We start from the raw sequence: 25,928 nt of genomic DNA on the forward strand, positions 1-25,928 counted from the left end.
TAATGCTATATAGAGCTAATCAGAGCAGAGCTAACTAGCTTTACAACTCAACACAGAAAGATCAGGGGGTTGTGGGCCACCATATAACTTATACCCACCACCTTCCAAAGAAGAGGACCCGCATCTGTGGTTGAAGGCCCTACATTTCAAACATCCACCCAAACAAAAAAAAAAAAAAAAAAAAAACATACATCTGCTCCTACAGTTTTGTGAACGGGAAACCAACACCAGAACTTCATTACCCAGAGAAATGACTTGGGTATGAAGCTTTGCTGAAGTGTTTTGTGAGGCAGTCAGGAAAGATGTTGGCCTAAGAGCCTCACAAGCACCCGACGCATCCGCTTCACTGGAGCTTCATAATCGAGCCATTTCTCCAGGTGAGGATGTTATGGTGTAGATTTATCCTCCACAAAATGTTAAAAGCAGACGAATGGACGTTTAGGTGGCCGTTTTCTTCCCCTTAATTTAGCGCCTTCAAACATGGACGCAGGTCTTATATTTTTGGAAGGTGGTGGAAATGTTATATGGTGCCTTACAGCACGCCAGTCTTTTTGTCGTGTTTGTAAAACTGTTGTTCAAATGAAGTTCTTCACTAGCTGACGCCCTCTAGCATATTAGACTACTCCCTGTTTATTATCACTGTGGTTGTGCTCTATATCTACAGATACATAACCCCCCACCCGGATGTCATGAAAAATAACATTTTCAAAGGAGAAGCCAACCAAATGTGTGTGTATAATTAAATGGTTAGGATGTAAACAAAGGACAGGTATCAGACATCTGAAGAGTTGAAAGTCTCTGAAGGATAGAAAGGTATTAAACACAATAGTGACAAATATGTATTACCTGCTTCTTCCTGGTTAGGGTTGTGGTGGGTCTAAAGCCTACCCAGAGTCACAGAGTAGGGGCATGAACACCCCCTGGACAGGGCACCACATACACATATTCACACAAACTGATACCCCACCATGTGTGTGGGAGAATCCAGAGTGACTGCACTATGTCACCCTTGTTTGAGCCGGTGTTTTAGCCTATATTGGATTTATTTTACCTTTATTTTTCATTTAGAGAGAATAATAAAAATGTTGTGGGTCATACAGCAATACTACAGCATCTACATTTACCACTATTTTCCATAATCACCAATACATCTAATATGTGTGGATTAATTTTGGATATACAGGTGCTGGTCATAAAATTAGAATATCATTATATATAACCATTATATTATATTTATATATATTATATTTATAGTTATAACCATCAAAATTAAAAGAAATAAACACTTAAAATATATCAGTCTGTGTGTAATAAATGAATAAAATATACAAGTTTCACTTTTTGAATGGAAATAAATAAATGAAATAAATCTTCTTCTTGATATTCTAATTTTATGACCAGCACCTGTATATATACAGACATTGGATAAATGTCTCCTCAGTCTAAAATGAGCCATTGTTCATCCAACTTACTCTGAATGACTTTATATCTCATAAATGGTTGGAACTGCCATTAACTTTGTAGTGCTGTTTGTACAGGAACAAAAAGTCATCACCAAAACCATTTATTTATTAAGAATTTATTACAAGAACATCTATACATTTAGTTAGTGCAGCTACATCATAACATGATGAAACATTTAATATGAAAATGTCATGTTGTAATAATTGAACTCCAGAGTTAATTAATGAAAAAAGGCAAACTGGTGCCACACATGATTTGTAGATTTGTTAAAGGCAAATTAATGAAGAGTTATTGTGGATGAAGTGAATCATTACAACACAGTTCGGAATTCATCAAAAATGAAACTTGGGACGTGAGCTTCAACCACCTGCAGAGAACAGATTAAGAATACTTTAGTATTCCAGAAAAGTCTGTGGCCATCAGTTTTCTACTGAACTCTAATTCATTCACCAGTTTAGAAACGCTCAACTTCAGAGTAACTCTGCATCCACTGGAATTTCTCACTTCTGACCTCAGACAAGTGCTCAGACAACACCAGCTGTTTGAGGTTGGAGAAAATGAATGCTCTCTGCAGTCTAGTGTTTGGCTGCTGTGGGCTTTACACAGGGTGAATGCAGGTATGATCTTCATAAGGATCTACTTACCTTTCTGGACAGTTTTGTATAACGCACATAATCCTCCAAAAACATCAGTGCTCCAACCACATCTGATGGCATGTCTGGAATCTTTTGACTGTGTAAGAAAAATAGCCTGGTTAGTCAAAACGAGTGCAATCATTTTAATCTCATTTCAGTTTAGGATTTTTTTTTCTAGAACCAGGATTAATCTGTGTGGGGAAGAAAATCAGACCCTGTTACAATGAGTTAACTTACACTACTGGATTTAACTGGAAAAAAAAGTTTTAAGCCAGAGTTTTTTCAAGTATTTGATTTTTCTTTTCAAGTGAACTTAAAATGGTCTCTGATTAGGAAAGTTTAAGATGATCAGCAAAATGTCAGATTCTTTAGATTTGAAGTTGGGTTTTGCAGTGAAGCTACAAGGCTAATGTTGCGAAAAAGTGATGGAATCTTCTAGCCACTAATTAGCATGCCTTAATCATCAATCAGATAAAACACAGACAATAGTCAGGCTTCATTATGGCTGCAAGCATTTTACTTTACTGTGTTTTTGTTATGCGGCAGACAGCATCTCAGAGTTTGAGGAAAGTGTGTGATAATTTAGGTACTTTTAACCCCGTAGCTTCAGTAGAACACTAAAGAAGCAAACATTGGTCTTTGGCTCGCTCACTACATTTGATGTAAGGGGAAAATTGTGCAAATTTGATTTCTGGCGAAACAAACTGTGTCATGTGTGCATTCAGCCTCACCTGGTACACTGCTCCATAATAGAGCGGATGAACTGGCCAATGAGAGCAAGGAACTGCTCTGTGTATCTGGAGTGGAACTGTTTCAGCAGGGTCAGTAAGCCGAGCACCACCGGCACCCAGTCCACGGGGTCAGCTGCCCTCCTGCATGTCATTCCTGCAGGAACAAACAAGGCAGTAATTAGAAGGTCTGATCAGCAGCTGGTGCACACTACTAGGCATGTCCCAATCTGATCCTGTGATTCGGGACTGGAGGCAACCAAGGCATGTTTTAATAGATTGGTTACTTTAAGATGACCAACATCTTATAGAAGTCTATAAGTTCAGACTGTATAATTTTACTTAATTTTCCTGAAGCACTTTCAAATAACTGGTAGCCAAATGATTTAGAAGGTCTGACAAACTAGATAATAAGATATTAAACACATTTTAAAATTGTCGGCTAAAGATAAGATATAATTTTTAAAAAAGAAAAAGTGCAGTATTTATTGGGAGCACATCTTACCTAAATCACATGGATGTTTCTTCAATAAAAAGATTAGATTACATTAGAATTAGCTGATACTCAGAATTAAGCTACTGCGGTCAGATTCAGGGGCAAATAACTGGATCAGTAAATTCCTACACATACTATACAAACTGAAACCCCTCTGTGGACACAATGATGTTAGTTGTTTTTTAAAAATCTTTGTTTGAAGGACACCACCGGCTCAACTCGTATATGACCATTATATCTAGGCATGAAAATCCATACATCCATACAACTCCTCATACAAACCTTGGTTTTTTGTGTACTGGAGCTTGGGCAGGTGGGCGATGAGGAAGAGGAAGTTGACGATGGGGAAGTATCCCATGCGCTTGGTGGTGATGTAGATCTAAAATTTAAACAGTAGAACAATAATGATTGAACAGGCAGAGTTACAAGATCACAGAATAATGGGGTTACTCAAGGGGCCCGATGGTCAACTGAACATTACGTTTGAACATTACGAACTGAACGTTACATTATTTGTAACGATAATATAATGTATATATTATTAATATATATAATATAATCTTTACAAATCAGCAGTATGAGTAACCTCAATCAAGCATTCAGCCTCAACTCTTCCTTATTCATGTATTTATTTCTTGATTTTTATGTATTTAGTGATTGTGAAGGTTTTGTTATGGACAATACTGACTTTGTTCAGGGGGTTGTGTATCCCTGCTGCCTCCAGATAGGCAGTAATCTCATACAGGAGCGTGTTGTCCTCTTTGGGGTAGGGCAGACTGGGGTCCTGGTAGTGAGCTTCAATGTCAGCAAGCAGAGACCTGATGATGTTCATAGGAGCCAAAAAGTGAAGACAAGAGCAGAATGAAGGATAACTACAGCTCTGCTACAATGACAGTCACATCCAGAAGTTTGGACACCCACAAGAAATGATAAATCCTCTACAGGAATCCAATGTAACTATAGCATTTCCATAATTTCCATTTACTGAAAATTAAACAATGCATGTGAGCATATAAAACATAGCATACATAGTCCCAACATGATTAATTCATACATTTATTAAACACTATTAACTTTTTAACATTTATGTATGGTATTTTTATGTATATACAGTGAGTCCAAGAAGTATTTGATCCCTTGCTGATTTTTTTTGTTTGCCCACTAATAAAGACACTATCCTTCTGCACTTTTAATGGTAGATATATTCTAACATGGAGAGACAGAATATCAAGACAAAAATCCAGAATATAATTTTAAAGAATATATTTTAATTAATTTGTATTTCAATGAGGAAAATAAGTATTTGATCCCTCTTGCCAAACACACTCAATACTTAGTGGCAAAGCCTTTGTTTGCAAGCACAGCGGTGAGACGTTTGTTGTAGTTAACCACAAGTTTAGCACACACACCAGGGGGAATTTTGGCCCACTCTTCTTTGCAGATCCTCTCTAGATCATGAAGGTTGGTGGGCTGTCGCTTGGCAACTCTGACCTTCAGCTCCCTCCATAGATTTTCGATCGGATTGAGGTCTGGCGACTGGCTGGGCCACTCCATGACCTTAATGTGATTTTTCTTGAGCCAATCCTTTGTTGCCTTTGCTGTATGTTTAGGGTCGTTATCATGTTGGAAGACCCAACCACGGCCCATTTTCAGATCCCTGGCAGAGGGGAGGAGGTTGTCCCTCAGGATTGTGCGGTACATGGCTCCATCCATCTTCCCAGTGATGCGGTGAAGTAGCCCTGTACCCTTGGCAGAGAAACACCCCCAAAACATTATGCTTCCACCTCCATGCTTGACGGTGGGCACAGTGTTCTTGGGGTCATAGGCAGCATTTTTCTTCCTCCACACATGGCGGGTGGAGTTGAGGCCAAAAAGTTCAATTTTGGTCTCGTCTGACCACAAAACCTTCTCCCAATAACTTGGTTCATCTTTCAAATGATCATTGGCATACTTGAGGCGCGCCTCCACATGTGCTCTCTTCAGCAGGGGTACCTTTCGGGCACTGCAGGATGTGAATCCATTGTTGCGCAAAGTGTTGCCAATTGTTTCCTTGCAAACTGTGGTCCCAGCTGCCTTCAGGTCATTTGCTAACTCCTGCCGAGTGGTTGCAGGACGATTTCTGACTGTTCTCAGCATCATTGCCACCCCACGAGGCGAAATCTTCTTTGGAGCACCGGGCCGAGGTCTGTTGATTGTCATGTTATACTCTTTAAACTTTCTGATAATTGCACCAATAGTTGTTACTTTCACATCCAACACCTTACTAATCTTTTTGTAGCCCATTCCAGCTTTGTGAAGGTCAACAATTCTGACTCTGAGGTCCTGTGACAGCTCTTTGGTTTTACCCATGTTGGAGACTTGAAATCTGTGTGATCTGTCTGATTCTGTGGACAGGTGTTTTTCACACAAGTGATTAGTGAGAACAGGTGGCTTCAGGTCAGGTAACAAGTTGATTGGGAGTGTCTAACTGGTCTGTAAAAGCCAGAACTGCTAATGAATACTAAGGGATCAAATACTTATTTCACTCCATGAAATACAAATCAATTAATATATATTCCTTAGATTTATTTTCTGGATTTTCTTTTTAATATTCTGTCTCTCCATGTAAGAATACATCTACCATTAAAAGTATAGAATGATCATGTCTTTATTAGTGGGCCAACGAAGAAAATCAGCAAGGGATCAAATACTTCTTGGACTCACTGTATGTGTCAAATGCACTTTAGATGTCCTGTAAATCAAATATTTTAACCATGCTGATACACTAATAATGATTTAAAAGGTCAAAAACAATCCCAGAATTCTTTTTAGTGAGATCTCTAAACTTACTAAAAGCCAGGCAGATACTCAACCCCAGATCCCAACATCTTTAACCAGTCATGTTTTTATGGACTATTTTAATAATAAAATAGAAAATATTAGACAACAAATCCAACCCTGCTTATTAAATCAAACATGGCTGTCACCTGATGTAGTTGCTTTAGAACATAACTTAGTTGTAGAACAAAGGCTGGAAGCCTTCTACCCACTTCCACAGCCTGAACTAGAAAAAATTATATCCTCAGCTAATTGTACAACATGTACACTCAACCCGATTCCCTCTAAATTGCTAAAAGAAATTCTCCCAATTATAATCGGACCTCTTTTAACAATTGTAAATTCACCCCTTAGCCTTGGGCATGTACCCCAAACCCTTAAAATAGCAGTTATAAAACCTTTAATCAAGAAACCAAATCTTGATCCTAGCGTATTATCTAATTATAGACCCATCTCAAACTTAACATTCGTATCTAAGATTAGAAAAAGCTGTAGCCCAACAACTCTGCTTATACCTGAGTAAAAATTACATGTATGAGAAATTCCAGTCTGGATTTAGACTCAACCACAGCACAGAGACAGCCCTAGTAAAGATTACGAATGATCTCCTTCTTGCCTCTGATCAAGGCTACGTATCTTTATTAGTCCTACTAGACCTTAGTGCAGCCTTTGATACAATAGATCATTCTATATTACTAGAAAGATTAGAGAAAATGGTTGGAATCACAGGGACAGCCTCATGGTTCAAATCATATCTAACGGGACGCTTCCAATTTGTAAAGATAAAAGATTTATCTTCAAACTACGCAGAAGTAAGGTATGGAGTTCCGCAAGGCTCAATTTTAGGACCACTATTATTTACATTATACATGTTACCACTGGGCTCAGTTATAAGCAGACATGGCGTTAATTTCCACTTCTATGCAGATGACACACAGCTCTATATATCAGCCAAACCTGATGATAAATTTAGATTACAGAAAATGGAGGACTGTGTAAAGGATATAAAACTCTGGATGTCACATAACTTCCTTCTCCTCAACAGTGACAAAGCCGAGGTTCTCCTTTTAGGTCCAAAAGACTCTAGAAATAAACTATCAGACTTAATGTTAGACTTGGCTGATTCTTCCATCATTCCTGGTTTAGCAGCTAAAAATCTTGGCGTCACATTCGACTCAGATTTATCATTTGAGCAACATATAGCTAATATTAGTAGAACAGCCTTTATGCAGCTTAGGAACATCTCCAAACTAAGAAACTCCTTATCACTACAAGACGCAGAAAAGCTAGTACACGCTTTTATCACCTCAAGGCTAGATTATTGTAACGCATTACTGTCAGGTTGTTCCAGCAGGAACCTCAATAAACTTCAGCTGGTGCAAAATGCTGCAGCCAGGGTCCTTACTAAAACTAGAACATTTGACCATATCAGTCCAGTTCTATCAGCACTTCATTGGCTCCCAGTTAAATTCCGTATCGAATACAAAATTCTTCTATTAACATATGAAGCTCTACATGGCCTCGCTCCTGAGTACCTGCAGGATCTTATAGTATATTACGAACCATCAAGACTACTTAGATCTCAGGGTGCTGGCCTCTTACTCGTGCCCAAAATTCAGAAAACCTCAGCAGGGGGAAGAGCCTTTTCTTATAAAGCCCCCCAGCTCTGGAATAACCTTCCAGATAATGTTCGGGACTCAGACACAGTCTCAATCTTTAAATCTAAGCTGAAAACTTATATGTTTAGTTTAGCTTTTGGTAATTAATGTTTCTTAGATAAGGGCTGCAGGTCCAGGGGTTCGCGGACCCAGGGAATTGTAGTACACTGAGATGCTGGAGCTGTCGTCTCGCTGCCTACACGCGATCACTCAGGTTTGTTGACGGTGGAGCAGATAGATGCTGGTGATTTCAGGGTACGCCCGTGTCCATGTTACCTTCTGGCTCTCTCCTTTTAATTATGCTGTGATAATCACACCTGCCGGAGTCGTCAGACATACCCAGATGCTGATTCTCAACATTCTCTGCACTCCATAAAATTTCTCTTCGAACTAACTTTTCTCTCTTTACCTTCTTCGAGTAAATGGCCACCCAGCCTGACCTGCTGGAAGATTGCCCGCTGAGGTCCCCGCTACCTGCATCTAACCAGCTGCCACCTACCAGTCCGGCCAGCGGGTCCCCCCCCAACCTGCCACCACCCATGGCCCACCCGCCTGCTGCTGCTGCCTGTTTGGTGGCCGTGCTGAAACCTAGATGGACTCGTGCCTGTCTGACACTATTAATATCACCACTATCAACTTTCTGTTGTATCTGCTTTGGTAATTTGTATCATTAATGTTTAAATAGTCTGGCCAGAGGAGGACGGGTCCCCCTTGTGAGTCTTGGTTCCTCCCAAGGTTTCTTCCTCCATTTCTGAGGGAGTTTTTCCTTGCTCACGGGGGTCTTTGACCCTTCATGTTATTCCTTCTTTCTTTTCTGTCTCTGTCCTTTATTAAGTACTAATTATGTAAAGCTGCTTTGTGACGACAACAGTTGTAAAAAGCGCTATACAAATAAATTTGACTTGACTTGACTTGACTTGACTTGACTAATATGGACTAAGAATATACTAATATGGACAAAACCATTGGGAAACCTGCTCATCACCAGCTCCACAACCCATTCCAAAAGTACTGGATGGAGCATCATATTTCCAGAGAGAAAACAGTTCCACTGCTTTACAGCTCATGTGGGGGACTTAATACCCCTCTAGCCCACACCTGGGTCCACACATTAGGCATGGTGCCAATTGGTTCATGTTTACCTGCTCCAGATGATCTTAACGTATTGGCAGTACTTCTGTACAGGAACTAGACAAGCTGTGTGAGTGTGTATTTGTACATCTGTGTCAGCAATGGCTGCAACTTAAAGTAGCTGAATGCATTCATTAAAAAGGGTGTCCACAAACATTTGGAAATGTAGTGTATTTGCTGTTTAACATTATAATACCTTATAATACCTTTCCATGTGTGGCGTACGCTTTTATTTTCTCATGATATTTTTCATGAATATATTATGTATTAAGTATTTAGATATTTGACATAAAATCTGGTCCTACTAACTTGTTCAGATTTTCAAGGGCTGCTGCGAGGTGTTTGGAGTCAAACTTGCAGGAATAGTTCAACTCATTAGCGATCTGTAGCCTGAGGATCTGCATCTGACCCACCTGTAACACAAATACAACTAATTATAATCCCTTATGTAGCTTTCAAAGCTACTGAAAAATGCGATAGAGATAAAATGTCAAGCAAAGAGCTATACCTTCATTATTGATTCCAGATATGCTGGCCAGATCTTCTGTGTTTTGGCTACAGCGTTGGTGTAGACTTTGCTTGCTGTGGCTGCAGGTAATTCAGAAAGACGGTAAAGTAACTGTCAAGTCTACAGCATTAAAAAAATGTAACTGTAAAAAATATGCAAACTGCTCAACATACCCACAATGCCTTTCACTGGGTTCACTGCAGCCAGCAAGGCTTTGAAAATGTCAACTACAGATCTGTCCTTGAGAATAGTCTTCTGAAGAACAGTCAGGAAAGTCTGGAAAGGGTTAATGACAAAAGTATGTTGTATAGCTAATGAATAGTGGGGCAACACTTGACTAAAGGGAAGCATTTGTAAGACTACCTGATACCTGCCTAAACCTTTCCTGAGAACTGACCTAAGCCTATACAGACATACACTATACGGACAAAAGTATTAGGAAACCTGCTCATTCATTGCTTCTTCTAAAATCAAGGGTATTAAAGAGGAGCTTATCCTGCTTTTGTTAGAGTAACTGTCTCTACTGTCCAGGGAAGGCAGTGATCTTGCACCAAGAGTTAATCTGTACCTATTTGAGGCCGTACATGCAGCCGTGGCCACTGTGGAGGCGACGGGGGAGGGAAAATATGCTGTTAAATGATTGGTTGTATATGAATCTTCCCCGCTGCTGGTATATGATAAAGCCATCAAATACTACACAATGGTTGTGCTTAACATAACTAATCATTTAAACACAAGCCTCCTTACACTTGTTTAAACCATAAATGGCATGTGTCATAACATGCTGTTGGCTTGAGACAGACCTGCAGCTCCTTCACAATCATGAAGCAGAGGAGGCGATCCAGTCCGTTCAGGCCAAACGTCCCCAGAGTGTCCTGGATCTCTGTGAACAGCCGGTTATTGGTGACCTCTTGGTGCGTCCTCATGTCATACCAGGTGTTCATCTGATCAATGTAACATGTTGCCCTGAGGAGGAAGGAAGGTTGCTGGTCAAATGAGAAACAAATATGTATGATGGATATTTTGTAGCTCAGGGCTCCAAAAGTGGAGTGTGTGGAGATAGGCTGTGTGGAGATTAGGGCTGTGTATTCATTAGATTCAATATGGATCACGATACAGGGGTTGTATATATTACGATCCTGAAAGCAAGGTGATCAGAACAGTGGGATCCAAAGACACACATCTACACACTCTCTTATTAGTTATCTAGCGGTCGAGGTTTACAAAAGAACACTAAATGGATCACTGTCTGATCTTTGCATGTAAACAATTAATTAAAAATGAATACCATGTTTTTGAGAATTGATACAGTATTGCAAAACTCACCATATATATCACAATACTTCAATATACGGATATTTTCTACACCCCACTAAATAAAATTTAACTCCTATTATATATAACATGTATAATATATTTAAGTCATATCAAAGCAATAATTTGGCAAAAAGTAAATCACGTTAAATATACCACACCACAAAGCAGTACATGTAACTGCAGTAGAAATCAACTAGGAGACTGGGTAGTGATTGAAAAATGCGGTTCAAACCCATGCAATTCCATACAATCAGTCGCAATATACTTCCTTCACTCTGATGATAAACAATTGCAGTACAGGAAAATTGTGTACATTGAATTTTTCACCAAACTTTAACTTCATTTGACTTGAGGACTGCACAATACGTTCATTATTAATATCATAACATTTGGATGACTGATTTCTAAAGAAATCTGGTGGAAATTCCTGTATTTTTAATATCACAATATATACTGCAGAACAACAAAATATCACAATGTCAGTTTTTTACTGATATTTGCAGCCCTATTTGACTCCCATATTTATATCAACTTACTTTGGATCAGTGATCCTCAAGATCTCTCTGCAAAGGCGGCCAATGAAAGTGGCCGACTCATCAACTGGTGGGTACTTTGGAATGGGAATGTGTGTGGACTGGTAGATGCTCTGCCAGTCCTGGATCTGAAAACCAACACAAATCTCCACTTATTAACTCATGTAATGTGAAGTTTTATATTACCAGGGTCATTTCTAAACATTTGGGGGCCCTAAACAACAATTACCTCAACAACATAATATTATGTACAAAGTTAATTCTTAAAGAATTACTAATTACTAATACATTTGGGTCACAAAAAAAACTGAATAAGAAGTAAAATAAGTAAATAATAAAGAAGGGGAAATGTGGGAAACCTTTGTTCTCAGGAAACTGTTGCACTCCTGCTCCACATTGTAGTTAATGATGCGCGACACCTCCTCCTGCCAGATCTTCAGGCCGTAGATACTGACGTAGTCCTGGATATATTCAAAAGAGCGGTAGAAGCCATCCATGGTAGCAGCCATTTCCTTCAACTTAGGCATCAGCTCACTGGGCTGAAGGAGAAGTAGTGAGGAATGTGTCATTGGAAGGAGGGCTGATGCAGTAAAGCTAGGTAAAAAGCTACCCTGTAAACCATTTAATGAGCTAAAATACAACACGACCTGTTGGTCGTCAACTGTTGGTATACCTGCAAGATAAAAGAATAGGCCACAAGCGGTGTTCTTACTTTAGCTTTAGGGTTGAATATAAGGCCTTTGTGAAGGGAATAGGCAACTCGTTTCACAAGCTCCTTCCGTATACCATCCTCCAGGAGCTGCTTGGGATCCACCTAAAGCCACACAAACATGTTTCATTAAGTTTTACTTCACTTTTCCAAGTAAGCAACTTAAAAATATATATATCAAAACAAAGAAGAGCAGTTTCATGACGCCTTCTTAACCTTGATGATTCCAACAAGTGTTGTTTTCATCATCAGAATTCCTTCAGTGAAAATGGAAATGGCATGAGTCAGTTTGGCAACCTGAGAAAATAAGGACATAATAAATGTGAATAATTTTATAACTCAGTTTAACATAAATCAAATTTAAATTTCAGAAAGTTTAAAAACATTTCATCCCATTACTCTTAAACACACATCAAAATACATCTTCTAGTAAAGCTTTATGATTCACACGTCAGTAGAAACATTTCACACATCCACAGTTTTAGTCAAAAACTTCAGTGCCGAGTGGTAAAGAAAGCAAGCACAGAGAATCTAAATCACTGGTATTCTCACCTCGTACCGCGCTCCGAGCTGGGAGTAGTCTTTCAGCTTGTCCTTGTCCAGGCGTGTGGGCACCTCCATGATGTCGTGGATCTGCAGTTTGATGATTTTGGCCAAGGAGGTGAACATGCTTTCAGGAATGATCTGCAAAACCTGAACAGGGTAATGTTTGCAAGCTTAACAGTAGAAAAGCAACCGATGTTAAAGAAACTAACATTGTGTAAGCTAATAGCGATCAACTGCCAATAACTCGTTTAAGTTTTATTGGTGTTTGTGTCCTGACAGCCGCTTATTACATTTGTTTAATTAGTTCTCTCTCGTATCACTGCAATACAGGATTAACATTGACAATTATTGGGACACCTGTTCATTTTTCTGAAATCAAGAGTATTTATAAATAGATTATCCTGCTTTTGTTGGTGTTACTGTCTTTTACTGTCCAGGGACGAAGGCTTTCTACTAGATTTTGGAGCACTGCTGTCAGGATTTGATTGCATTCAGTGACAAGAGCATTAGTGAGGTCAGTATGTTGGATGAACACCATCCATCTCATCCCCAAACTCATCCCAGAAGTATTAGATGGAGCACCATCATTCCATAGAACACTGGTCCACTGCCCCACAGCTCTAGCCCATGCCGGTCATTAGGCATGGAGCCAATTCTACTGGCAATACATCTCTACAAGGAGCTGACAAGCTGCAAGTTCAGACTCAAATTTGTTTGTAAAAATGTAAGATTGTATGTAAACAGAACTGTTATTTACTATATTAATTAAAGGTAACTTTTAATCACCTTTATTTATATAGGAAATTTAAACGTGCTGGCACAAAAAATGACAACTTAAATAAAAACATATGAATTTAAACAATTAATTATTGCTGTAATTATATAATTACATTACAATAATGATGCAAATTACATTTCTAGTAGAATTCCCTGTTCACTGTTGGGAACTGCACTTGAACTATTAATATAAGGAAACATGACATAAACCTCTGACCCCATAACGATAACACCCATTCGATGAAGGACTTTCCCTGGCGGTACCTTTCTGACGTAGGCCACCAGCTCTCCAGAGTAGAACTGGGACACGCTGAGCAGATCTGGGCTGTTGGCCTGATTGATGCGCATTAGGGGAAGGTCCAGAGCTGAAGCCAACTGTTCAGTAAATATAAAGTCACTGCATTTCACTTTGGTTAAGACTTCACATTCACTTTGCATTCTAGCTTTTAAATTTTACTAACAATCAATGCACTCGAACAGCATACCTTCAGAAACGTTGCTCGAAGTTTGGTGACCATAGAGGGGCTTGCTCGGATACTCTCTTGCATAATGGAGGTGAAACTGAAAAATGATTCCACATCAATGTTCACTGTTTGAGTCCCCGTAACATGTTTGTACAAGTAAATAAGGCCACTAACAAGCTGGGTGGTATAACGGTAAAACCATGTAGCGCAGTATTTAAATTCAAATTCACTTATATAGCGCTTTTTACAACTGATGTCAAAATTCAGCATTACAGGAATCATGTTTGATGTGTCATATTTCTGTTTTGTGTCTATCCAGCAAATGACCAAATAAGCTAATTTCATCACACTGACTGGTGATGGCGGAAAACTTATCTAATCTTAGATAGCACCTCTACCAGTCCAAACACTTCACTGAGTTGTCAAACTTGCTAATTTGTATTTGATTGCACCCAAGAATACTGTATACCCATAGTAATATTTTGAGACAAAAAGTGGATACCGCCCAACCCAACTCAATATGCAAATAATACAAATCAATGTCCCAGTCTCTGTACTCCACTTTAAGCAGTTTCTGGTCAACAATGTAGTTTTCTATACATCCATGCAATGCTAGGTGGAGAGTTATAAGAATATGGAATTGCTGTATTGCTCTTGGCAGTTAATTGATACTCATTTTCAGCCGCATTTTGCCACTCTTTGCGGTCTGAAACCTAGTCTAATGCCTACCCATGTGCACCACACCAACTTTAAAGCGTTTCTTAACATGGGTGAACAAACAAGTTCAAGTACACAGCAGCAGGTCAACTGAATTTTTACATTAAAAAGCCAACATAAATATTGGAACTAATGTCTGAAATGTTCATAGATGCATTTACTCATATTTCTTGCCTATTTTAGTAGCAAAAGAACAAAGCAGAAGCAAACAAGTGATTCCAGATTAAAACACTTATGAGCAAAATCCACACAAAAAAATTTGAAAGCAAAAACAAATGAAAATGAGTATCGACTAACTGCAAATTAATTGTAAATATATATAATTGATATATTAACATATCAAATCATATACATATGAAATCTAATATTTAGATTTAATATGTTAATTTACAAGATTAACAATTGGACGTATCTAGTATAGTTACACATTCATTGTTTCTAAGTGAACAGTCAATACCTGTCTATAAGCTGCCAGGCGTAGGATAAATCCCCCACAATCTGCATGGTGATCAGCACCTCCTCTTTGATGTTGATTGTGCGGATCATTTGGTGCAGGAACTTGCGTGTGTCAGCCAGGAACTGGCACACCTGCAGGTTGGATTCTAGTTGGTGGAACTCTTGCACCTACGATGGGATGACAGAGGAAAAGGCCATCAGAGTATCGGTGGAGTAACCCTTTAAAACTGTGGCGCTTTTGGGAGCATGTTGCCAATTAAGACACAGCCTGATCTATATTGGGTTTAAGATTATATGACAGTAAACACCAATGAGCCAATGAGAATCATTATAAGCAGACAACTCTTATATTTTGTAACAACAGAGCAGACCACAGACAACAGTCACTACAAAGTCAATGTTGGACTTCCTGGTTGGAGCATCTTCAAAACAGCAAGGCTTGGGGGTGCTCAAAGTCAGCAGTGGTGAGTATTTACCAACAGTGCTTCAATAAGGGATAAACCATGAACCTGCAACATGGTCCTGTGCACCCAAGGTTCATCAATAAGTGAGAGAAATGCAGGCTATCCAGTCCGGTCTAAAGTCACAGAAATGGACACACAAGCATCCGAACTAGACACAGCAATGGAAGAAGGAAACCTGGTCCAAAGAGTCGAGTTTTCTCTTGCATCTTGTGGACAGTGAAGTGAGTATGCATCTTTTACCTCTGAGGTGCACTGGAACAACTAATCCACAGCAGTTCCACCTCACAACTTACAGGACTTTAAGGACCTTAATGCACCTTCAAAGCTTTTTTATGGTCATAATTTGGCTCATTGGTGAGCATATATTCTATATTATAGACAACTAATGACAAAAATGCTTTTTTAAAGATTATGAATAAAAATAAATAGGAATTTCTTATTAAACAAGGTCTTGCAGCAGCTATTCAACTTTTAATGATTTTCATAAAACCGAGGATGAATTTCCATCCTGTACATTTAACATTTGGTGATTCAGTGTTTTTCCATGCTAATCCATCTGTAGTTGCATCTATAATCATTAAACATTAAAGTGGTTCTTGCCTCCACTAGAGCCTGAATAAGCTGCACCGTTTTTCTCCCTGCTGCAGTGGAATCCTCATAGTTCAGGGACTCAATCTGCTTGGAGATTTCTCTGAACCACGCCTGCAGGTTCTCTATGGAGCCAGACACAGGGCATAAAGGAGAAAGATCTTTGCTGATACTAAATACACATTGAAAAAAAATTAATAATAAAAAATAATAATAATATAATATATCACATTCATTTAACATCACTTTCATAATGACCTTCAAGAAACAACTGATTAGCGTAACAGGAGGATGCTGTAAACATCTAACCATTTTTCTCCACCCTGGTGAGAGGTTTGACCCCAGAAAAAACCTCTGCCAGTTCAGTCATCCTCTCCGAACCCTCCTTCTTATAGCTCTCCCACTTCAGCTGTTTTTCTGTCAACATCTGCTTGAACATCTGGATAAAAAAACAACAACATAGGGTAATACAGCTGTCACCATGTCTGAGCACTGCGTTGCATTTCAAAAGGAAATGTCAATAATACTACTCCAGACCAACATTTTAATCATGCATTAAAACAGTACATCGTTATTTAGTGCAATTAATGACTTCACTCACCTCTTTGAGTATGAACTCAAACTGAGCTGTGTCCAGAAGCAGCTGGAAAAGGATCTTGGGGTTGTATTTGGAGTCATTGATTGCTTGATCCTTGATTTGGCGCAGCCTTTTGTTGTTTGGATCATAAACTATAAGACACAAAATGAAAGTCAGTAGGCGGTTAAAGACACAGTGTTTTTTTGTGTGTTTTACCATCTGCATTTTTCCTCATTGCATTTGCTGTTAGTGATTCATAACACAACACTGCCTTGCAAAAAAAAAAAACACCATGTGAACCAGCCTGACAGTAACTTTATTTGGTAAGATGCTGCCAATTTTGATCAGATTTTTTTTTATCTGCATGAATTGATCAGGAATCTGCAGTTAGGAGCAAGGAGACTTTCTTCCAGAGTGTATTAAACCAGCTTAAAAAAATTGTTGAGATACAATTTTGCAGCTCTTTCATGGCTTAGGCCATCAACTGGCACAAATACACAGTTTTGGTCAAACACTAGTACTCAACCGTGCACCACCACGTCTCTTGCACCACCTCTCTTGTCATATGCAGGTCTTGCTATGCCTTTCTCACCAGCATTTGGGCAATGTTTTCTTACCTTGACCTCCACAGTTCCCCATAACTACCATATCTTAATGACTGAAGCTGAAAACACTTGGCTTCTTATTAAAGCCTTTCTTTGCCTTTTGGGAATGGATTATTTAGTTTTCAGGCTTCAGACAGTTGATTAGAGCAGCCAATGTTTGACGAGTGTTAGTACAAGGTTTGAGGAAAGGGACAATATATAAAGCCTGGAAATTTGAGTCATCTGACAGTTCCTAACTACAATGCCTCAGGCATGCCTCAGGCCTGATGTGCTAATCAAGGTCTAAAAATTGCATTAATAGAAATCAGAGCCATTGCAACACTTTGGGTATCCACATTTTCCAGAAGCAACATTGATAATTTTAGTTTAATGCTAATTTTCATTTTAGTTTTATGTTATAAAAGACAGGGCAACTGTACTATTTGCTGAAAATATTGTGTTTAACGCATCTTGAAATAAAAAAATAAAAAGGGTGCCCATACTTTTGCATACAACAGCATATCACAACAGTAATGTAACCTCTTAGATCATTTACTACTTTCATCTTTTATCACCTTCTGAAAGTCCCATAATCAAACAGACCATCCACAAATGTCCCATCACACCAACCCATTGGTTTCCATTAAAAGAGGAAAGGCCTGTCCATGAATTAACACTTTCGATTCTTCACTCCCAAAACAACATAACATGCATACTAGCTACAAAGTAGTTTAATAATATCTGTATATTAAGCCTGCAGCATTGTGGGATCAAACCTGATTCTGCAGTGTGCAGCATCAGCCATCGGATGGCGACGTTGCAGTCACGCAGGCAGTTGAGCAGCTTTGGGATGTTGTCTAGGACAATCTCTTCCCTCAGGAACCCCTCCTTTAGCAGCTGCTGCACCTGCGGTCGAAGGCTCTCCACACTGGCTGCGTAGCGACATGCCTGTAGGGGGCAGGAACACGTGTAGACTAGTGCAGTTGTTTATGTCGTTAATGTTGCTTAAGGCAGCAGGGATCTGTGATTAACTGCTGTTAGTGATGTTTTTTTTTCTCCCATGATGAAAACACTCGAATATGCGAATCTTTAAAAGAGCAGCTTGATGTTGAACCCCTTAAACCCCAATAGTCTGCATGTAGGTCAACTCTTTAATTCCCCCTGTTTAGAATTACCTTCATTATGCTTTTTAGTTTTATAGTAGTTGTATACTGAATGTACTGATAAACTTGAATAATAAGAGTACACACTTTAAATGGGGTTCTTCAGGGGCTCTTCATAAAGGCAAAATAGAATAATCATTTGGATGCTTTAACAACATTAACAGCATTTTCTCCTTAAAATAACAGCTCCAAATTATACAAAGTCTCCACTGACTAAAATAGGGAGAACAGCATCTCTAACATTGCTACTCCAGACTCAGCACGCTGCTAACTACACTTTGCGACTTTACAACTGAAGCAGGTAGGACAACGCTTGCGAGAACTGTGTAATGCTCCGAGTCATGTTTAAGTAAAACCCTGTAATATTACTCTACTGTCTCATTCCACATACTTCTTTTACTTTTAGTGACAAAATGAAGCAAAATGCTCTTAAATGGGTCTTTGCCTCGATAAAGGGTTCTTCAGATTGGTGGAAAACCTTTGCGTAGAATAACGCTAAAATAGTCTTACATAGCACCAACAAGGGTTCCAATGGAGGCACCATTTCTGCTAACAGTGTAGGGGTTAAATATTCCTTAGCTGAACTGTTGATGAAAACCTTTTAATAACAAATAGCAAAACCTGTAATTGGCAGAGCGACCAACAGAGCATAATTAACATGTGTGGCACTGGGAACTGCGTACACACCTGTTCTTTAATGTTGGCTGGATCCAGAGTGTAGTTCAGGGCGATTTTAGCTGCTTTGTAAGGTTCCCATGCCTCCACCAAGTTCACAGTGATTCCCATGTATATGCTGATCACCTAAAGATACAGAAGAAACACTTTTGGGAATGAAGAGATCTCCCAGTTTAGTTTGAGGTTCTCCACACTCATTCATTCAGTGTCCTACTGAAACAGCTACTGCTGCCTTACCCAGTTATCAGGGAAGTATTTGTCGACAATCTCTCTCATCTTGGCCTGCTGGGTGTGTAGGATCGAGGGTGTGAAGTAGAGGCAAACGTAGAGCATGGCTGCTTGGGTGGCTAATGCTGTGCTTCGGTGCTCTGGCAGTGGATACGCAGACACCTGCAATCAACCACAGGAAAATAAGAACATACCATCACCAAGCAACACTGTGTTAAGATGAAGTCGGGTTTTAAAACATAAGGAAGACTAAGGAAGTTAGTCGGTGCATCAGGGATCAACAACAGCCTTTACTCGCTTTGAGAGGTGGGACACTGCTGTGATGATTTGATTGCACAGAGCTACAAGAGCATTAGTGAGGTAAGGTACTGATGTTGAAAGATTAGTTCTGGCACTCCAACTCATTTTAAAGGGAACTGCTCCACTGGGCACTGTGACATTAGGTTCATGAACAGCTGCTCAAGACCATCCCATCAAACTATGCTTTTCTAAGCATATCAAGGATATTCTGCTCAGTATTCTACTCAGTATATTTAAAAAGTAGTAGAATCACTACTGCTGCATTTTGTCTGTGATCATGTTTATCATGCTGAAAACTGTGTATCAGGAAAATGTCTTTAAATATTGTGAAATAATATTTTTACCACATCTCCCAGCCATAATCTAAAATTATTAGATCTAATTATTAATGATTCTAATATTAAAACATTGTTGCAGTTGAATCAAAGCCTTTTTCCTGATGCAGCCTGAAAAGAAACTAGGATTATGAAGAATTTTGGGCCAATATCTTTCATGTTCATGTTCAGATCAGTCAAGGCCATTGCTGCATTTGGAGAAAATACAGAATTATACCATTGTTCAGAATTATAAAGAATTATAAATGCAATAAGATAAAAAGAAATGATCTCAAAAAAGTCTAAATTAATCATCCCTCTGATTCTGACAACAACATGCATTCTGCATTAGCATCAACTTCATCAGTTAACTGTGTGGTCCTGCCTGATTATAGATATCATCAGAGCGCAGGCGGCCGATGACCATGCTGATGAAAGTGGGGCTGATGGGGACTCTCTGGAAGTAGCTCTCCGGGTAGTTGGGTGGACGTTTAGCTCCAGGGTGGCTGGAGTAGCCGGTACTCCGTAAGAGCTTGCAGATATCATCCAGATTTGAGTCAGCTGAGGAGCGAGCAGCACTGTGGAGCAGGCGGAGATGTTTAACATGTCAGAAATGGGTGCAACTTAATGTAACTAAATGCATTAATTAGAAGCAAACATCCGGACAATTAAAGGCAACCTTCCAGACAAGTATTAAGCCCAGTCTTGGACGACAGAGTATTCTGAATAGTGATTCCCCAATTTAGTCTAGGACTGGGCTTAATCCTTGTCTAGGAAACCAGCCCATAGTGGATATTGCCAGGTGGAGACTTGCCTCTACAGAAATCAACACCAATTACATTTTAATGTTATAGCAATAATTCATCATGGTTACTAAATAAAACACCATAAGTGTTTATTTGGTTTACATCTTGTTAATGTGTTACCATAAACATCCTTACCTGTATCTGTAGTAGGACACCAGCATTCTTTCTCTGACTTCTCCTTCTATCTTCTGATCTATTACCAGCAGCATCACACCATAGAGATAAAGGGCTTCACACTAAAAGTTGGGAACAATACAAAACATCACAACACTGACAAAAATGTAAATACAGGATTTAAGAATAGTTAAGATTTCAAGGGACAAAAAACAAAAAACAAAACTGCATTTCTACCAAAAGCTGCTTTCCATCCTCGTTCAGTAACACTGTTTCCAGAGTCTGCTGAATATAGACACCTTCATTCAGGTCATCCAAGTACCTGAAGACAGATTATTCAGTTTTTACACATTCATGCTACTGAGAATAATATTTTACAGGTTAGGAAGAGAGCTCTGAAACTGGTTGTGTTTACAGTGATTTACAGTTTGCTCACCTTATCAAATCCACTATGTACTTATGGACGCTTTCGAAGGCCAGATAAAAGCGTGACAATATTTCAATGTTGTTTTCCCTGAATTCTTCATCCAGGTCCTGAAGGTCTGGTTTTGCCTCGAGCTTACTCTCATAGTACTCTGGACCCTGAGAAACATCACACAAGGAGTTAAGCAAATTAAACGAGCCTATTTCTCACAGTAATTTAAAAACAAGTACTACTGTATGTCTAAGATTGTATTGTTCAAAGGTGATGTAATTTTTGTTATGTAATGCTATTTTAACATATTTTTGTATTAATTAATTTTATATTTGTATATAATTTGTGATTTTTCACCATCAGTGAAATAAAATTAAATGTAATAAAATGTAGATTATGTAGATTTAAAAAAAAAAAAAACATAAAATGGTAAAAATGTTAATAAAAACTTAAATTTGTTATTTTTTTATTGCCAACATTAAAACATTTTCTTATGTAAACATTTAAAAATCTCTTCTCATACACTATAACAATAACAATACTATACTGTATAGTTAATACTATTCCAAATACATAATAGTCAAACTGTGTTGGATTCTGGCCCTCCAGGACCAGCGTTAGACCCCTCTCTTGCTTTAAAATCCAACTCCTGTCTCTAAAGAGCAGAAAGTCGTGGTGCCTGATCTCATTCTTCATAACTCGAAACTAGTGACTACCTTAAAATAACTGAAGTCACAGATGATGTCTCCATACTTCTGTTGGTCACTCTTGTCTTTGAGCCTAAAGACTGCGGGGATGAACTCAGAGAGTCGAAGCAGTTCTGCGATGATGGCGTTCCCCCGAGACACAATCCTCAGGATGGCCTGTCCACACAGGTTATTCTCCGCAAGAAAGTCCACCATGGTGGCTGCCTTCACTTACACCAACTGGCAGGTCATCAGAGATCCATGACCACCGTCCTAAAAGTAAGAGTACTTATCATCTACAGGCTAAATGCAGTGTAACTATCTTAATCTATTTGTGGTTAAAATGCCCTATGCAACTTTCAGTATGTTGCAGTAACAGCAGACATATCATATCATATACCAGAACCTGAAGTACACTATATGGACAAAAGTAATCAGACCCCTGCTCATTCATTGTTGCTTCTGAAATCAAGGGTATTAAAAAAAAGTTTATCCTGCTTTTGTGTGAGTTACTGTCTAGGGAAGGCTTTCTACTAGATTTTGACGCACTGCTGTGATTATTTACTTGCATTTAGCAACAAGAAAGTTGCTGGATTAGGTATGGTGCCAGTAGGTTTATGTTTATCAGCCTATTACCTTTTCTACTGACAGTACTTCTCACAACTTGATGCAGCGGAATGCTCTCATTAAAATGGGTGTCCACAAACATCTGGACATTTAGTGTATGTACCGATACTTTTACTACTGAATAACAAAGCTAATGATTTCAGTTTTAACTTCCCCCATTACTCTCTCTAATGGTGTCCCAATAGTGGATCCCCTGTCCCTTTAGCCATAGTCCCATTAGAGTAGTTGACAGAGTAGCTATTAGTGGAGAACATGGTGTTTGAGTTAATTTAGTAGGCCACTTGCATGTGTTGGTAGCAGTAGATCCTACCATATAGAATCGCCATATAACTTTCCCATTTTGACAGTAACAGCCTCTACTCTTTAAGGCTTTAGTCTAGATGTTGGGAATGTCCTGTGTGGATCTGAACCCTTTTAGTCAGAAGAGCATTTAGTGAGATCAGATTCTGATAATGGATTATAAGTTCTGGATTACAAAAGTGATTCCAGCACATCTCAAAGTTAGTAGATAGCACTCAATCACACCAATGCAAGTTTTGGATAATTGAACATGTTGACTTCAGACTTTTGTGCGCCTGCTCCAGAGCATTATATTGTATTCCCAAATCTTTTCTAAAATTCAGAATCAGGTTTATTGGCCAAGCATGTTCACACACAAGGAATTTGCTCCGGCTGTTAGTGACTCTCTAGTGTTAACAATATACAGCTACATATAATTTACAGACAAGCCCTACAAGCTGCAACGGGTGCACATTAGCAACGGGTGTGTAATGGTTATGTCAAAGTACCTGAATTCACTAATAAGAAAGGGTGTCTGGACACTCTGGTGCCACTCTGCCACTCTGGTGCATACAGTCCCCATGTTCCGCAAATTGGGTTGAAATCTGAACATTTAGATGCCCACTGCGTGTCCAAAAGTTTGTGGACACCCTTTAAAATGAATGCAATCAGCTACCTTACATTGCACCCATTGCTGACGCACACACAGCTTGTCTAATCCCTGCAGAGAAGAATAGAATGGTGTGGTTGGTGTGGTGTGACAGATAACACCACTACCTGCCACTGAGCTACCACACCATGTGGGAGACTGGGGTTCGATTCCCAGTCTGGGTGACTAGGTGCTGCGCTACACCAATAAGAGTCCTTGGGCAAGACTCCTAACACTACATTGGCCCACATATGTAATACGAGTAACCTTGTAAGTCGCTCTGGATAAGAGCATCTGCTAAATGCCATAAATGTAAATGTAGAATAGGACCCTCTGGACCCTCTAAATGTAAATGTAGAATAGGACCCTCTGGACCCTCTAAATGTAAATGTAGAATAGGACCCTCTGGACCCTCTAAATGTAAATGTAGAATAGGACCCTCTGGAGCAGATAAACATGAACCTATTGGCACCATGCTGCCTAATGCCAGGGGTATAAAGCCCCCAGTATTGAGTGATGGATGGTGCTCCACCCAATACTTTAGTGAGTGCAATGAACTCCTTCCAAAATCTACTAGAAAGGCTTCCCTGGACAGTAAACAGTTACTCAAACATAAGTGGGATAAACTCATGCCATGATGTCCCATTATTGTACCATACAAATACTGCCAGCTGAAACGGTCTTATGGAGTTTATGTAGATTATTAAATACCGTTAAATATCGTACAGAGCACAAACTCATATACACTCCTGTATTTCTGAAGTAGTGCTAGACTAGTGACAGCAGTCAGTCAGGGGTAAAGGACAGCTCGACACAGCTAGCACCAGCTAACCCGACCTGCCACTGACTCAGCTGGCTAAACTAGATCATTTCCAGAAGGCTAAGTGCAGCACTCAGGTAAAGGCTTTAAATTTCAAATGATTTAGTAGATGGTATTGCAGTTTATGGCGCTGCCTCACACTGTAACAGCGCAAAGAGAGCATTAGCTTCCACCTCCATTAAGCTCCACTCACCTCCGCGTCTCTCTGCAGGCTACTGTTTACAGATCACATGAGTGTCATGTGATGAAAACGCCGCTTGCCATTGGTTGCTTGCGCCGCGCGGCTGCTGCTAAATGGCGGTTATTTAGCAAACTAGCCAAAATAAAAGTCCCTAAAAGCCAAAGGATTTTTCAATAATGTAAATTAATGTCAAATATTTCCCAGATAGGGGTTAAGACTTATCCTGAATACCCCCCCCCCCCAAATATATACAAAATAAAAATATTTATTTTTAATATATACACATTTATACACTATACACATTATTGCATTGTTTAAAATGTACAGGCTTAGTATATAATCTTAAATGTTTACCTTACTGTTTTCATTTAGACACTGGAAAAGGGGTGAATTCAAGTGTAGAGTAGTGTAGTGTGTGTGTGTGTGTGTGTGTGTGTGTGTGTGTGTATGGGGTGGAGGTGCTACAGCTCTGGAAAAAAAATAAAAGACCACCCTACATTCTCAGTTTCTATTATTTATATCTATTATGTACTAATTATATATATAGACAATGTGTTTAGGGAAATTAACATTTGCGTTGTATTTCATAAGTGATTGACAACATTTCCCCCAAATTCCCAAAAAATATATATACAAATATTGTTTATATTTGTTGATTTAGAGCATTTATTTGTAGAAATGACAACTGCTCAAAAACAACTGCGAAATAATGCAAAAGAAGTGATTATAATAATTATAATGCAAAAAAGTGATTATAATAATTATAATGCAAAAAAGTGATTATTCAGATTTAAACAACACAGTGCTAATATTTGAACTCTGAGAGCATTCAGAACTGATTGGCCTTGACTGCCAATCACAGCTTTCCTGTCTCGGCCGGCTCTCCGCTAGTCTTTCACATTGCTGTTGGATGACTTTGTGTCATTCACAAATTCAGCTCACTCAGCTTTGTGTGAGGAAAAGCCTTAAATTAAAGGCTGCTGTACACACAGAGATGCAAATTTAAGAAAAAGGTGGTCTCTTAATTTTTTCCAGGGCTGTATATTGTGTGATGAGACCACTAAGCCAGCTGTGTGATGGACTGGACTGATACACTGTCCTGCTCTCAGTTCAGCAGCCTAATTGCTTGGGGGGGAAGCTGGGAAAGCTGAACTGTGGCTTGGGTGGGTGAAGTCCTTAATAATCCTCCTGGACTTTTCTCGACTGGTGTATAGCTCCAGAAGGTTTGGAATGCCCTAATCTTCTTTCACCATTTAACTGTAAGGAATTTAAGCATTAAGTTTAAGACAATGGACATTTACTCTCACAGGTTTAAACGTCTTAAGTCAAGTATTTTACAAAAGTAGTGTAAAATCCTACATAACACACTAATAATTTTGTCATATTTTATTTAGGCATTAAATATTTGCTTACAGTAATATGGAGATAATTAAGAGTATCATTGAAAATAATGTGTGTGGATATAAACCTTGTATCTTTGCCATTTAATCACTACAAAATCT

The 25,928-nt window shown here is 39.0% G+C and overlaps 1 protein-coding gene across 1 annotated transcript; it reads right to left on the reverse strand.

Annotated features, from left to right (window-relative positions):
* Positions 1–1,563: 1,563 nt before the first annotated feature.
* On the reverse strand, positions 1,564–24,462 carry washc5 (WASH complex subunit 5). Its single transcript, XM_072692279.1, has 29 exons — positions 24,439–24,462; positions 21,901–22,143; positions 21,206–21,351; positions 21,007–21,091; positions 20,791–20,891; positions 20,235–20,427; positions 19,245–19,397; positions 19,020–19,133; positions 17,946–18,117; positions 16,610–16,737; positions 16,318–16,447; positions 16,021–16,133; positions 14,958–15,124; positions 13,805–13,880; positions 13,584–13,694; positions 12,549–12,689; positions 12,213–12,293; positions 12,000–12,101; positions 11,647–11,826; positions 11,291–11,415; positions 10,241–10,403; positions 9,611–9,713; positions 9,438–9,517; positions 9,239–9,342; positions 4,012–4,141; positions 3,606–3,702; positions 2,831–2,984; positions 2,109–2,196; positions 1,564–1,831 (listed from the first exon to the last, which is right to left on the reverse strand). The coding sequence occupies exons 2-29, from the start codon at positions 22,084–22,086 to the stop codon at positions 1,775–1,777; spliced, it is 3,480 nt and encodes a 1,159-aa protein (XP_072548380.1). The 5' UTR covers positions 22,087–22,143; positions 24,439–24,462; the 3' UTR covers positions 1,564–1,774.
* Between the last annotated feature and the right edge of the window lie 1,466 nt (positions 24,463–25,928).

The sequence above is a fragment of the Salminus brasiliensis genome, chromosome 1 (genome assembly GCF_030463535.1).
Source record: "Salminus brasiliensis chromosome 1, fSalBra1.hap2, whole genome shotgun sequence".
In the NCBI taxonomy this organism is placed as follows: Eukaryota; Metazoa; Chordata; class Actinopteri; order Characiformes; family Bryconidae; genus Salminus; species Salminus brasiliensis.